The 16,603-nt window shown below is 38.4% G+C and overlaps 1 protein-coding gene across 6 annotated transcripts in view; it reads right to left on the reverse strand.

Annotated features, from left to right (window-relative positions):
• Positions 1-292: 292 nt before the first annotated feature.
• Positions 293-16,603, reverse strand: part of LOC107598589 (microtubule-associated protein tau-like) — a 30,942-nt gene continuing 14,631 nt past the window's right edge. For 3 of the 6 annotated variants that reach the window (XM_016289980.1, XM_016289976.1, XM_016289977.1), the window contains 10 exons: positions 13,904-13,924; positions 10,042-10,076; positions 9,061-9,136; positions 8,683-8,942; positions 8,319-8,411; positions 7,544-7,636; positions 6,802-6,894; positions 4,199-4,280; positions 3,973-4,079; positions 293-1,579 (listed from right to left, as the gene is read on the reverse strand). In XM_016289980.1, coding sequence (XP_016145466.1) covers positions 1,382-1,579; positions 3,973-4,079; positions 4,199-4,280; positions 6,802-6,894; positions 7,544-7,636; positions 8,319-8,411; positions 8,683-8,942; positions 9,061-9,136; positions 10,042-10,076; positions 13,904-13,924 — 1,058 coding nt within the window. In that variant the 3' untranslated portion in view covers positions 293-1,381. Of the gene's footprint in view, positions 1,580-3,354; positions 3,500-3,972; positions 4,080-4,198; positions 4,281-6,801; positions 6,895-7,543; positions 7,637-8,318; positions 8,412-8,682; positions 8,943-9,060; positions 9,137-10,041; positions 10,077-12,002; positions 12,731-13,903; positions 13,925-14,948; positions 15,018-15,470; positions 15,531-16,603 lie in introns of those variants that run through there. The other 3 variants (XM_016289978.1, XM_016289975.1, XM_016289979.1) reach the window with 3 other exon arrangements.

Genomic DNA, 16,603 nt, shown 5'->3' on the forward strand with positions numbered 1-16,603 from the left:
TTTTATTCCAGGTCAACTTATTTCCTGTTGTTCGTTGTTAGTAAATAAATGTTCAAATGCATTAGTATATGCAGAAATGAACATTTATCGAGATTAATAAATGCTGTAAAAGTATAGTTCATTGTTATTTCATGACACCTAATGCCAACAACCTGAACCTCGTTGTAAAATGTTACCAATCAAACTGTCCAAAACAGCAGACATGTCCATCTTGGTTAAAACACACGGCTACAATTTTATGTTTATGTTAAAAAATATAAATGGAAGTTGAAATGTTCTGTTAGAGCTCCTGTTGTTCGTTGTTAGTAAATAAATGTTCAAATGCATTAGTATATGCAGAAATGAACATTTATCGAGATTTATAAATGCTGTAAAAGTATAGTTCATTGTTATTTCATGACACCTAATGCCAACAACCTGAACCTCGTTGTAAAATGTTACCAATCAAACTGTCCAAAACAGCAGACATGTCCATCTTGGTTAAAACACACGGCTACAATTTTATGTTTATGTTAAAAAATATAAATGGAAGTTGAAATGTTCTGTTAGAGAACAAGCAAACAAACAAAAGAGAGGCGTTTTCAATGAATTCAAACCAATCATTTAAGACTGCCCACAAAAAAATTGTTTTCATTTTATAAACATCCCATATTCATCCACAGAATAATACTGTAAGAGACGTTTCCTCATTTTAGACGTGAAGTATAATCTCTGATCGACAGCACATACGAGAGATTGAAAAGAACTAATCAGCTTTCTACACAAAGCTGCTACGCACCTGTCTTTCTTCACATAAGCCTTGCAAATCATTTCAAACACAAACTCTGGGGCTTTAAGTGTCTTTCTTTCTCAAAGTCAAGATACGATGCTCTAATTTTCATTTTAAGCACTGCTAAGCGACTTATTCATAATCTCAATCTAATTTTAGCCTGATTTAAAAATGAGAACAATCCTCTCTGAAAGTGAAAATGGGTTCTGTATGAACTGGCCTAAATCCAGTGGTAACCAAAAAATGGCATGCGTAAGGAAATATATAATGGTCAACAAAGCCATACAAATACATGAACGTAATTTTGTGCTACTAAATACAGTCAAGGGAGGGCGGTCGGAGGAAATTTCCAATTGTTCAAATTAAAAATTTCCACCGTGGGCACTGCCTTAAAGTGAAGGATGAGGCAAATTCATACATAATTCACAGTTCAAACAGCTTCATTGGCCTATAACAAATCTTAAGTATTACAAAATCGAACAGTGACTGCCAAAAGTTACTTGGCTTTGTTTTCTGGGCCACAAAATGACTTTCAGAGAGAGGTTAGAATACCATCAGGTATGCGGAAGGGATGGGGTTGGGGGGGCGTGGTTTGGTGGCGGTATGGTCCAATCACAAGCCCTGCTTGGCCAGCGATGCAGACACCTGGTCAGCGAGGGTGGAAAGCTGCGGTGGGTCTGCCATGTTGATGCTGCCAGAAGAGGAGACGGTGCTCAGGCCATGTGGCGACTCCTCTAGAGACACGATTTCTGCGCCATGGTCGGTTCGCGCTTTGGCCTGCTCACGGAACATCAGTTTGTGCGACTCAATCTGGGTAAAGTAAATATATATGAACGAATGACCGCAAATGAAACCTCTGAGGTGAAATGGAGAGCATCCAGCGTTGGTTTATGTTGGCTCAGAGCAGGCCTGAGATTCTTGGATGGAGATCCAAACCTAATTCTGGACTGAATATCTAATGCAATGGTGCTATTTCCATAAACTATTTCCTAGGAGTATTTGAGTTTCTAAATACGGAATAATTCTAGATGAGTATATTTGATTTAATTTATCGAGTACCCTCAAAATGCTGAATAATAATATGCTTAAATGATCAATGAATAAAAAATTAATCAAATAATAAAAAAGGCATAAGATGGCATTAAAAGGGACAAACGAGCAGAGAAAAAAAAAATCATAAGAAAATAAACGAAATATCAAGAACTTTTTTTTTTAACAAGGTGATTATTTTTGTCAGTTGCTTTTTTGTAATAATGATTTCACATCACTCTATGCCAGTAGATGGCACCCAAGATGCAGTTCACAAGATCTTTTTGAATTCATTCATATGAAACATTTTGTCTTTGTTCATCTGCCAATGTACACAATTTATTAAGTGATTTCTTATTTGCAAATGGATTTATCAAATGATGATGATACGGAATAATTCTAGATGAGTATATTTGATTTAATTTATCGAGTACCCTCAAAATGCTGAATAATAATATGCTTAAATGATCAATGAATCAAAAATTAATCAAATAATAAAAAAGGCATAAGATGGCATTAAAAGGGACAAACGAGCAGAGAAAAAAAAAATCATAAGAAAATAAACGAAATATCAAGAACTTTTTTTTTTAACAAGGTGATTATTTTTGTCAGTTGCTTTTTTGTAATAATGATTTCACATCACTCTATGCCAGTAGATGGCACCCAAGATGCAGTTCACAAGATCTTTTTGAATTCATTCATATGAAACATTTTGTCTTTGTTCATCTGCCAATGTACACAATTTATTAAGTGATTTCTTATTTGCAAATGGATTTATCAAATGATGATGATGATTATTATTATTGTTGTTGCCATTTATTTATTGATTTAATTTAATATCGTTTTTTTAAAGGCAAGACACTACAGGCAAAACCATTTTGTTTCATACACTGTTCAATTTTGAGAATTTGGCCTAATTTGCTTTTAAATGCTCATTTGTGACCCTGGACCACAAAACCAGTCATAAAGGTCAATTTTTTTAAATTGAGATTTATACATCATCTGAAAGTTTGTTAGGATAGGACAATATTTGGCTGAGATATAACTATTTGAAAATCTGGAATCGGAAGGTGCAAAAAAATCTAAATATTGAGAAAATCGCCTTTAAAGTTGTCCAAATGAAGTTCTTAGCAATGCATATTACTAATCAAAGATTAAGTTTTGATATATTTATGTTAGGAAATTTACAAAATATCTTCATGGAACATGACCTTTACTTAATATCCTAATGATTTTTGGCATAAAAGAAAAATTGATAATTTTTTTGGCTATTGCTACAAATATACCCCAGCGACTCAAGACTGCTTTTGTGCTCCAGGGTCACATTTTATTACACGCACATCTATCTATGTATTTGTTTTTGTTTGGTTTGTTGATATATAATCCATCTAATATATATTGAACATTTTATTCTTCAAAACAAACAGAAAATTTAAACATATAATTTCAGAAAAATTGTAATCCAAAACAACTATTCACCTGTAGTGTCTCCAAATATATGACAGTAAAGTTCTAGATAGTTTGATGTGGATATCTCCCCCTCTTTGAATACTTACTGGAGTCCTCAATCTTTATCTGGGGGTTGCTGAGGAGGATGGGCTCTGGGGACATACTGGCAGATGAGAGGGTGGGGGTATCAGAGGGGTCTGGGGTGACGAAGCCCTCATCTCGGGGCGTATCTGCCCCTCTCCCCTTCTCTCTCTAGAAACGTAACCCAGGGGGGCCAATGGGTGGTGAAATGAACAACATGGTCAACCAAAACAGAAGGAAACACAAAATGATATGGGTTCAACAAAAAGGAAAATGATGGTAACACAAAACTAACTAAATAAATAAATATTCAAATTAACGATGAAATATGTAATGCTTATATTTTTTAAATCCCGGTTTAATATGCACAGATATTTCTAAGCAACACATTCACTCTGAAGCTCACGGAATCCAAACAAAGGACAATGAGATGAGATTTCAAAGAAGTTAAATTAGTTCAGGGGATTTATTTAAACCTGATCTTCTAAGAACCAAATGATTCAAACCCAGAGATCACCCGAGACAGATCTACACACGCATGGTTGTAAAATGATAAGGATTTATGAATGCTCTTATTTGACTTTAGGGTGGAGAGTGAATAATTGGAGTATCATATCCCATCAGTGGAGGACATGTCGTCTTACCCTCCTGCTGCCTCCTCCAGGTGTGTGTTTGATGTTTTCCATAGATCCCACCTTTGACTGAGCCTTGAATTCAACCTTCTCAGACCTGATCTCAATGTTTCCTCCACCTTGAAAAGGCAGGTGAAATTCCTCATGATTTAACTAAATTGAATGCATAATTATTTTCAAGGCCAAGGTTTGAGCTGTGGTTGCGTTTGGTATCTAAAATCCAAGGTGCGTGATTTACCTGGTTTGTGGCGGATGTTGTCTTTCGATCCGCACTTTGACTGTACATTGGTCAGATCAATCTTTTTGTGGAGGATTTGGACCTTTTCAGAACAAAAAACAAGGGTTTTTATTATTCTTCCAGGTAATTATAAAAGATTCTGTTTAAACACACTTTCACAGATTTACACAAGAAAGAGAAAAAGCTGTTAACACTTTAGTTTAGGGACAAATTCTCAGTATTAAATAGTTGTTTATTAGCATGCATATTGGCTGCTTATTAGTACTGATATAAAGCACATATTAATGCCTTATTCTGCATGAGCATATATTAGAACCCTTAATCCTACCCCAAACCTAAATTGAACTTCCTAAGAGTAGCTACACGTAGGCAAAAGTCATAGTTAATAGTTCGTTAGTATGAGAATTGGCTCCCAAAGTAAAGTGTGACCAAAGAAACTTGAGAAAATGCCAGACAGTTGCAAAAGTACAACTGGTCAGTAAACTTTAGAGTCCCCTGAACGCAAAACACCCTCTTGGTGGTTCAGTCGTCTCTGAGAATATCATTTTTAAAACCAATTTGCATTAATAGAGATGTGATCTAACCTCAAATGATGATGAACCACAACCCCTTCGTTATTTTAAAGTCTTCACTGTAGACCACAGATTGAGGAGACAACATGAGAATGGTACAATTGTGTACCATCCTTGCTCCCAAAAATAGAAGCGATGACCTCATAGCCACAGCTGTTGGGGGTTTTTTTCTGTATAAAAAGGCCTCAGTGTCTTCAGGGTGAGGTCAGCTCTCAGCTCTAGCCAACTGCTCACCACAAAGCAGCACTCGGCTGACCAGAGCGCTACAACAAGAGCCCTCTGTGCTAAAGAGCTGATGTCCTTCAACAGAAGATGAGAGCAACTCATCTTGAGTGCATAAGTATCTCTATGGATCAGCCGCTGGTACTTTTAATGAGTGTTCTGGCTGTCCTTAATGACAGGCTGGTTGGCATCAGGTCATCTGTTTTTGTAAGGAGACAGGCTTTCCTCAAAGTCAAGATCAGTCTTATAATTATATAGAAAATGGAATTATGGGAGCTTTCTGTTTTGAGTGCAGTGGATTGCTCTGAATGTTCTTCCGAGTAAATGCTTAAAGGGGTCATATGATGCTTTTTTAAAGATCATTATTTGGTGTATTTGGTGTAACAGAATATGCTGACATGCTTTAATGCTTCATGCTTCAAAAAACACATTATTTTAAAAATACTGTACATTATTGTAGGTCCTCTATGCCCCGTCTCTCTCAAACGCGTTTTTTCTGTATAAAAAGGCCTCAGTGTCTTCAGGGTGAGGTCAGCTCTCAGCTCTAGCCAACTGCTCACCACAAAGCAGCACTCGGCTGACCAGAGCGCTACAACAAGAGCCCTCTGTGCTAAAGAGCTGATGTCCTTCAACAGTCCCTCCTTCAACAGTCCCTCCTTCCGACAAGCGCAGTCTGCTCTGATTGGCCAGCTGACCCAGTGCATTGTGATTGGCCGAACACCGCAAGCACTTGTCGGAAATGTAACGCCCCTTACCATAATCGAGCTTCATCTTTCAAAATAAATGTAAAGACAGAGCCCGAAAGGGGAATAGCGTGTCAGACACAGTGATAAATATGTGTTTGCAGTACACAAGCCACGGTTAAGACAGCTGAGTCCACTGTGATGTCTCTCTCTCAAATTCAATTCCTCTCTCTCTCTCTCTCTCTCTCTCTCTCTCTCTCTCTCTCTCTCTCTCTCTCTCGCGCGCGCGCACACACACACACACACACACACACACACACACACTCTCGATGCGCAAAACTCACTGTTATGTGACCCCCCCCCTCTCTCTCTCTATCTCTCACTCTCTCTCTCTCGCTCTCTCGTGCTCTCTCTCACACTCTCTCTCTCTCTATCACTCACTCTCTCTCGCTCTATCGTGCTCTCTCTCGCTCGCGCACGCACACACACACACACGATGTGCAAAACGCCTCATTTGAACAGTCACATTTGGGCGGCATTATGCTAATATTTCCACATAGTGATGTAGATATGTGGGGGCGTGTTAGAACGAGCCGTTTTAGGGGGGCGTGGCAGAGTCTTAACTTTGATAAAGAATATCTCTTTGGTTTTGAGACTTTAGTCTTTGCAACTTCAGGGATCTTATCTATGCACAATCAGCTTGTAACACTCCAAAGAGAAAGGAAAACTTGAAATCGCATCATATGACCCCTTTAATATAAAACAAAATACATCAGTTCTATACCCATTTAATTGTAAATGCTCATTTGCCATATTTCTACATTTAGAATAAGTGATTTAGATAAATGTAATCTTTAAAAACACTAATGTTTTAATAAATAACACTGTTAAATGTAATCTTAAAATCTTTCATATTGTACATTATGATGATGTGATGCCAAAATTCACTTTTAGCATTTAAAAGCATTGATTTTATATTTTATGCATTTTAAGCGATTGATGGGTTATTGGCCAAATTGGCAAATTAGTATCAGCCACAATTGTAATATCGGTGCATCCCTACTATTAAAGTCTCTTTAGTATGATTTTTGGTTAAACACCAACAAACGGGCCCCTGTTTACTCACTTTTCCACCTCCAGGTAAATGTTTGATATTATCTTTGGAACCACATCTAGACTGCACGCTACTTAAGTCCAACTTCTGATCGAGAATTTGAACCTGAAAGAGTGAACAGTTTGGGGAAGAGAAGGAGATCTGTATTTTTTTATCTCGGGACCAGAGAGGAACCCAGAGGCTTTTTAGACCATGAAAGTGCAGGTGTTTGTGACTTTGAGAGGGTAGATAGAACGGGGTGTTTCCACAAATGGTCATAACTTCAGGAAGAACCAAGACTGAAGGTGTTGAGTTCAACCCATTGTTACTCACATTGCCACCTCCCGGTACATGGCTGATATTGTCTTTGGAGCCACATTTTGACTGGACATTACTAAAGTCCAACTTCTGATCCAATATTTTTACCTGGAAAATCAAGTTGGGAAGAGCAGGAGTTACCTTTCTAACTATCTTAGAGACAGAAAGAACTGCCAGTGAGTATGTGAACGATACAGCACAACCATCAATTCACTAAAATAGCTTTGTTGTCTCCCACTCACTCTTGACTTAGGTTTCAATATTCAACAATTGAATTGTAAAGACCCTCTTTTACTGTTCAATATCAATTCAAAAGTGTGAGTAGTTGGTGACTGTGTAACAGACAGAACTACTACATTGAATGAGAGTGTTCACTTTTTACAAGGTATCTACAAATGGTCATAACTTCAGGAAGAACCAAGACAGAGGGTGTTGAGTTCATCCCATAGTTACTCACACTGCCACCTCCCGGTGCATGCTTCAAATTGTCTTTGGAGCCACATTTTGACTGGACATTACTGAAGTCCACCTTCTGATCGAGAATTTTTACCTGAAAGAGTGCAGAGATCACAAGGAAAAGAAGAGTTACCTTTTTTGGGTGAAGCCAAACCAGAAACCTTCTGATAGAACCTAAAAAGTACTTTTACTTATAACATCTGAAGTCATACAGTAATTTTAACTTCATGAGAAGCATCTGAGGAACATCTCAAGTCAGTAAGGGATGGCTGGGAGTTTGATTAGTCTTGATTTCCATCTATCAGTAGTAAAGTAATGAAAGAATAATGGTACATTTAGGAGTATATAGTGTTTTACCCCAACGTAACTTACATTGCCACCTCCAGGTGTGTGTTTGATATTGTCTTTTGAGCCACACTTAGAAGGGACGTTACTAACATCCAACTTCTGATCAAAAATTTGTACCTGTTTAAAGCCAACGTTCGGAAGTTTACAATGATCAAAAATACCAAAATGGTTCCCGGATTCTCATGAAGCATAAAGACATTATAAAGTGCTTTCCCAAAATAGACTTGGAATGGCATATATTTTAGGTTGTATGCACAACTGGATAGTTACCATTCTTGGGAAATGTAACCATTACAATACCTAGAGATAATATATTAGTCAATTCTCACTGTACAGTATAATTCTAAGCTAATATTTGGTAAACAGTGACAGTTTACTGATAATGTTGAGATAGCCAATGACAAATACAGTTTGGTGATAATACTCACATTTCCACCTCCTGGCACATGCCTGAGGTTGCCTTTGGAGCCACACTTGGACTGAATATTACTGAAATCCACCTTCTGATCAAGAATTTGTACCTGTGAAAGGAAGAACATTGGGAGAGTTGACTTAAAAGCTCATTTTAGCGAATTAATTTCACCTGAAATGACTTGCACAGCCAATCCGATTATACATCAAAACTTAAGCTGCTGCCATTTAAGTGTTTAGGTTTTTTTATATATATAAATTTTATATATTTTTAAACTGCCAAAATTTTCCACATACTTCAACATAAAAATTTGATTTTAACGATCTCAAATGTAACTGCAAACAGAACATTCAAGTGAATCAACTCAAAAGATGAATTACCTGGCCGCCTCCAGGCTGGTGCCTCAAGTTGTCAGTGGAGCCGACTTTGGATCGTATGTTCTTCAGATCAGGGAGGGGGGCAGCGGCCGACAGTGATGTGGGTGAGCGGTTCTTTGGAGATTTAGGGGTCGAGCGAATCACTGCGACCTTCTTGATTTCATTTCCTGTGATTGGAGGCTTGCCACCCGCAGCCTTGCTGGCAGGGGATTTGAGAGTGCCGGGGCTGCTGTGCCCGCTGGTCTCCGGGGTCTTAGGAGAGTCTGGGAAACAGTATAGGGTTATGTACATGGCAATAATCTCATAATCAAATCTTCCATTCTTCAAAAATATATACAAGATTCCTTCCTAAAAACTCCTTTGTGAAAGAAACTCGATTACCTTTTCCATTTTTGGCAGCCGAAGTCATGGCAGGAATCTTTGTACCGGCAGCATGAGGTCTACTGCTACTAGGAGCCTAGAGATACACAGAAATATATAGAGCTGTAATTTTCTCAAATTATGCAAAAGCTGTAAAAATATTATTTTAAGGACACAAATGCTATATTTGCCTTAACAAGACAAAGGAGTTTGCCATTTTTATTACAAAAATGTTTCCAGGATATGGATATTAGTCATTTTCACTAAATGACATTGTTAGCATTTCAAAATGGCAATTCTCTAGCAAGATATGTACGCCCACTGTTGAACATTACTGGACAAAAGCACTCATATTTTAAGAAGCATTCATAAAAAAAATAGGAAAATTAATTATTGGCCTAATAGCATGTTTGTCTGCTCAAACATACAGTTTGTTGAAAGCACATTCAGTAATTATGAACCCATCCACTGGAAGCACGATAACAGAGCTGCAGCTGAAGTTATGCAGTACAACCATTCTAATCATGCTGACTATTTTCAGCCGTCAGTGTTGATGCTGTATCCTAAATCAAAATTAACATCAAAGATGTGGGAATGAGATGTTGGTCAGTTAGTCGGAGGAGAGAAAATGTTGCCGTTAATCACAGCAGACAGTGAACAGACTGCCAGTTAAACAGGCGCAAAGTTAAAACACTCTCCGCAGAAGCTACAGGACACGGGGTCCGACACCAGCAGCTGTACTCACTCTTGGCCTGGATTCTTTGGGCCCAGAACTGGTGGAAGACACTGAGGGAGATCTACTAAAGGAGGTCTTTTTCGGGATGGAGGAAGGTGTTTTATGGGAGGAGGGTCTGACTTTACTGTTTTTAGGGGTCTTTATATAAAGAGCAAAATAGTAGATGGAGTACAAATAGCGACAGAAAGCAAAATAAAAGGCAGAAAATACTATAATGAAAGTGGAAGAGAACAGAAATATTATGCCAAACAGCTATTGGCACTCACCCTCTTCTCAGCATCACCATTGGTCTTGGACTGAGCTGTGAAGGACCAAAAATGCACCAATATGAATACAACCAGTATATCGGAAATATCATGTGAATAAATGTGTTGTTAAACCTAGTGAGCTGCCTAACCATTACTAAATCACTACTAAACCTCACAAGAGACTAATCTGTAACACTAGAGACTCAACTCACAATCGATTTCAAAGCGGTTTAATGTTAACATGTTGCTAATAAATAGGGTGACCATATGGGCCATTTTTACGGGATGCACCCTTACCAGGATTTCTATATTGCCTAAAATATCCAGGTTTTGGCTGTTAGCACTGTGCAGATCAATTGTTGTATGACATTATTTCACGAGAGCTATAGAGAGTAGAGCAGACGGCTCCTTATGCTTTCAATTTGCTCTCGCGGTACTTTGGTGTCATACAATGATCGGTGCGCAGCTTCAAGTCGAACAAACGAACAAACAAACACGTGTGTGTATTTGCATTGCTTTGATCGTTCTCACCTTCTCACACGCGACGTGCCACAATTGGTCGATTATGTACAATCCCTGCATGTTATTGGTCAAACTACTTTGGATGTTTAAGGCTCATACAATGATCGGTGCGCAGCTTCAAGTCGAACGAACGAACAAACACATGCCCGTATTTGCATCGCTTTGATTCGTTTGAATCGTTCTCACCTTCTCACGCGCGACGCGCCACGATTAGTCGATTATGTACAATACCTGCATGTTATTGGTCAAACTACTTTGGATGTTTAAGGCAATATAAAAATCATGGCCAGGACGTGTCCCGTATAAATGGCACAAGAGGCCACCCTACTAATAAGGCGACACAAATACATAGCACATACAATTACTTAATCAAATGGTTTTCGTTTATAATCAACATTTCTCTCACCTGGCCTGCCATCTTGGATTTAAAAGTTCATCGTAACGCATTTTTATATTGCCTTTTCCATGAAGGATATAAATAATGTTGCTTTACAATTAGAAAGCTTAAATAAAATGTCTACGGTAATGCATATATGCTTCTTTAAAATTCCTCCTTCCTCCGTACACTCTTAAAAATAAAGGTTCTTTATTGGCATCTACCAGGGCGTCCGGGGGGGATGGGGGGGGGATAGGATGGGTCCTCTCGGTCCGTTCACCACGGGGCCCGGTGCGACCGCACCAGTTGTACCCCCCTAAGGATGGCCCTGGCATCTACAGTTCCATCAAGTACCTTGAAAACGCATGGCATCTTTCCATTCCACAAAAGGTTCTTTATAATGGAAAAAGGTTCTTCACAGTAAGAAAAAGTGGTTCTTTTTAGAACAGTTGACCGAAAGGTTCTTTGGAAAACCAAAAATAGTTCTTCTATGGCATCGCTGCGGGGAAAAAAAAACCTTTTATAAACTATTTTTAAGAGTGTAGGACCGGAATACCTTTGCTAAATTGACTACAGTAAGTTTGCTACATTTATTCCTGATCCTTTCGCTCATTTTCTTCAATTGCAAATTTTAACTGGATCTTATGTAATTCTATTGTTTTTAAGAAACAATTAGGAAATGTAAGCTGTAAATGAAAGTGAGGGGTCTGTTAAAGCAGCGCTGCACCAGAGGGTGTTATGAACACATGCAAGTAACACGTTCATGCGCACAGACATGCCAAACTGAATTCATTGAACCACGGCCAGCAAACATAGATTTCATCAATCGGCGCAAAACAGGCTGCAAGACCACCGGAGGGAATAAAAGAATGACAGAGTGAGACTGAGTGCCCAAAAAAGGACGACGTGTAGCAAACAATTGCAGGACAACAGATCGTTCTCCTCAGCACGCCGTTCATTTTGGAGGATGTTCGTTATAGACAGAAAGTGGTGCATAGCTAAGCGGCTCTGTAAAACATAGGTGGAGGCAAACCAAGGAAGAGACACTGCACTGGGATTCTGTGAGCTTATCTGCACAGACCTTTGAACTGAGCCACCGGCACCAGGGATTTTCTTGCCGGGGAGACGTGGACACCTTTTGGAGAGCCAATTGTGCTTGTAGAGGGAGGAGTGGCTTCTGCGATACCGCTGCAATCAACCCCTGATAACATAGCATCGACTTTCTCCTGCACCTCTCCCGTTGCTTCCATGTGTTCATGAGGTAGAGTTTTGGAAACACTATGTTCTTTGGTTTCAAAAGGTGCATATTCAGCGAGAGTCGTCTGAGCCCTGCTGGCCCACGCCGGAAGCGTTTCTTCTTCAACATGGCTCTCGTTGCCGTAAAAAGACAGTTCTTCCTCTTCCTGGAGGGTCTCGCTGTAAGGAGCCCTGGCTTCTGCAGTCCTCTCCCCGACGGATGTCAGGTCTTCCAGGGCTGCGCTGCGGACCAGGAAAGTCATAGGTGGCTCGTTCTCCAGAGACAGGCTCCTGGTGCGGTCTGGACTGACGGCTGTCCGCCGATGATGGGAATGGACCGGTCGTCCAGACCAGCTGCTTCTGAGGAGGTCTTCGTCCTGCTCTAGTATTCGCTGGGGGTCTACACAGCTCCAGTCCGAGTGTTGATCATAACCATCTGATGAAAACCCTGCTGCTAAAGCTGGAAACAAAGCCGCTTTTGCCTGTCACTAATGCACGTCCCATTCACCATGGACAGAGAGTGGACAGAAGATTTACAGAAAGCAAAGACAACATCTATATCACTCTTCTCAAGGAAGCTGTCACATGATAAGGAGGGTCACAAAAACACTTGTAGTGACAACCGTAGAGGAAAGACAATGGGCATAACAAACTGGTTTGCTGGCCTTTGCTAACATACAAAACAAACAGCTGTGATGGAACCGGACTTCACACTGAACACAGAAATATGAGCTGATAGGTACAATTGAAGAGCAAGATTGCTTGCAAAAAGAGTTTTTTAAAAATCTGACTTAAACATGAAGCATGTTGTTTTTGTGCCATAAACCTTGAGAAAAAAAGAAGTACACTTTAGCATACTTCATTTAGTATTTATTATGGAAATGATATCCATTAAAAGTATATCTGTAATGGTTTATTTTATGTTATTTACAATTAAATAAAAATATATTACAGTTTAAATTTATATATTAAATGTAAGAGTTCTTCTTGACCCACTAAATTAAATATTATTTTAATATTTTAAGGCATATGTCATGTATTTGTGATTGCACTAAACTCCAACTTTTTTTTTTTAAATGCAACTTTTTATTGTAATTAAATATTTTACATGTGAGTCAAGACGTCAAAATAAGTCTCCTTTAAGCATGTCAAAAAATTTACTTTAACACTTTTAATTTGAAATTATTACAAAATGTATTTAAGAGTCTTAAGAAACAATGTCATAAAAGTACAGGTTTTTAAAAATATACTTCAAAGATTTGAAGTACACTATAAGTGCACTTTTAAGCGTGCTTCTTTTTCACAAGGGTAGCAATTAACAAACATACATGCCTCCCTTCTGCCATTGGCTGGTTAAAACAGAAACAGTTCCACCCCAAACTTAACTGTTTACTAAATAAACACAGCAACCGTGTTTGCACTGTGTTTTCACAACCAATGAATGCTTCTATACTATTTTTTTCTACATATTTAAGAGAAAAATGATTGGAGTCTGCTCTTTAAAAGCACCTAGTTGCTCCTGATTATTAAAATAAAATGGACATACGGTGTCTCTGTGAATTCACAAAACCAAATAACCAGTACAAGATACAGATCAGTGAGGTGAAGTACTACCAGACAAACTGTTAAATTAAGAAAATAAAAGAAAAAATCTATGAGATCATAATTCATGTAGCATAATGGCTATTCTACAAAGCATGACACTAATATGGTAGTTGTGAAAGAGATAAACAAATAGTACTTTACCTGTAGGCGCTGTTCCTCCAGCTTATTAATGATCAGGATATGTAGCAAACAGAGAGAAAAACATAAAAGACAACATTAGAGAATCAGAAAGATGGACTATAAACACTATAACCTAGCGTGAAATCGCACCATCAATATACACTTCATTTCGAAATCACAAAAGCAACAAATACTTGCAATTATAAAACGGATAGATCCGGTCCTCGATTCTGATTGGTTGAGCCAAGTTCGAAGCTGTTGTAAATTACTCTACAAACATACACCTTTGTTTACATTTGTGTGTTTTTATTTTGTGAAGCCTTACTACGTATATGGAATAACCGTTTTATAAAAGCAACAAGCCCCGTGAAGCCGTGGTTTACAGTGAATTTGTAACAGCTAAGAGGGTTTGGGGGGGGTTAAGGGGGTTTTAACAATGCCCCTTAGCTGTTATAAATTCACTGTAAACCACGGCTTCTTGGGGCTTATTGCTTTATTAAAGCATTGTGACCTGTGAGAGAAAGAGCTTTGGCTGAGATTCTTTTTTGGCACAAAGCATTCATTCCAGACTTGGCATAGCATCACACCTACACTGGCAAAGGCAGCGGAGCTCTCTGAGGTCTTTGTGACTAATCACATGGGAACTAAACGGAGAATGGCGCTGGAGTCGCCCTCGAGTTTGTTTTGATTTAAAAGCCTGAAACCTGTCAGCATGCCTCAGCAGTGATCTCAAAATCAAATTGTGTGCTTGCAGACATACATATTACCTTGTACTTTACAAATCACCCCATTGTAAGCGTAACATAAAAAGGATGTCAAAGCAAGAAATGGCTATTTGAAACAACTGCACCCAAGATGGCATTCTTGTTACCAGTAGGCTCAAACAGAAGCAAATGCATCCTGCAGGCTTTAAATATGCAACGAATCAGAAAAAAACGCTGTAGAAAATGAGAAGCATTAGGATGTAAGGCACAAAGGCATCCACATAAATTAAAGCACAAAAGGGCAGTCAAGCAAAGCATGTCAGTCAAAACAGGCAGCAGTCGATGGAGCAGAAGATCCATACCACTCGCCATTTCCACTAGAGGCTGGCACTGATCTTCTTTCTCTTCCGGTCTTGAATCCTGGGGGCTCTCTATAAAACAGTCATTTGAACAGTTTACACACCAAGCTACTAAAGGAAGTCCAGGTTTACTTGTGAAAGTGAAGCTGCTGTTAAAGTCAAAAAACAAGCCAGAAATGAAAGGTTTAGCTTCACAGCTCAGCTGCAGTGAGACTTTAGTTGGGTTCCAAAGTGCTCTGCTGAAAGAAAAGAACTGGATGGTAAACTCACACAAGCACTATGACTAAATAAATTAAAAAGGAGAAAAGCACATTGCAAACAACCGGAAATGATGGTAGCCTGGTCTTGAAACTCTGTATATTTATCAAGGCATAGTTAGTAAAAGCCATTCCATTACATAAAAATAAATACTTAAATAAAAAAAACTTGGTTAACTTTGTGCTTAATAAAAAAGGCAATTTGAAAGGAAAAGGGAAGACAAAATGCATTTCAAAGCAACTTTATTATAAGTGCAGCAATGCATACCACATTGCTTCTCCTCAGCATTACTGTGCTCATCATCCACCTGTTCTTCTGAAAACTCCTCTGTGAGAGAGAATGGTGGTTAAAAAACACATAAGGCACAACTAATGTGGAGTTATCAGTTGTTCGGGACAATGAGTATTCATAGAGACATGTTGAAAATCTGTCAAGGTTTTTCAATTTGACAGTATTAGTCTTAATTGGCAAAAATAACAAGTTTACACAGGTAACAAGACATTTTTTGTTTTGGTTTGTAAAACCAAATTTTTTTAATTGAATTTAATTTTTTGGAAAAGTATTACGTTTTTCAAGAAATTAATGTCAAACAGCTGGAGCAATCAGTCACACTGTACTGTGACCTCTATGCGACCTCAGTATTTCCCTGCAACCGGATCTCTGAACTTGGTAGGGGGGAAAAATAATTAATTCAGTTGTTGTAAGGACACCTGTAAATTTAAAAACACTGCTAATTTTACTGTCCCAATAAAATATAAGGGGAGAAACAGAGGCCATTTGAATGTACTGGCATAAAAGCAACAACCTGCAGTGCTGGGAAGTAACTGCTTATTGAACTAACAAGAAACATTGTACAAAACATCCAAAAGAAATTTAGCCCATTTAGCTTTACAAAAAAAAACACAGTATAAATCAGAGGTGCGGAACTTTTTACTATGGGTGCTGTGGGCCAAAAGTAAAAGCTGCATTACATCCAACTATTTCATAATAAAATGTACAGTGTAAACATGAATATATGAATTAGAAATGAAGATATGATTCATTGGCATGACGGGCCAAATTAAAGGTCATCATGGGTCAGCACTGGCCTGCAGGCCCTGGTTTGGGCTTCTCTGGTTTTCAAAAAGGCATACTTCAAAAAATAGACTGCATTAAACACTGAATCACATGCACCTCCTCAAAACTAGGGGCATTCTGCTTTGCTAAATGTTACCGTTTGAGTCTACTGCATTTTTGTTGGTGTAATCATACTATTCTTATTTCTTTCACAATATAGTATGTGCAAGTAAGTCCATTTTGATATTATTTAAGCAGACTCTTAAAAGTTAAAACATTTTTACACAAAACTGAATTAACTGCAAAAAAATCCAGGATGATAGCTGATGACAAAGGGATCATAT

The sequence above is a fragment of the Sinocyclocheilus grahami genome, unplaced genomic scaffold, assembly GCF_001515645.1.
Source record: "Sinocyclocheilus grahami isolate Dianchi unplaced genomic scaffold, SAMN03320097.WGS_v1.1 scaffold253.1, whole genome shotgun sequence".
NCBI lineage: Eukaryota > Metazoa > Chordata > Actinopteri > Cypriniformes > Cyprinidae > Sinocyclocheilus > Sinocyclocheilus grahami.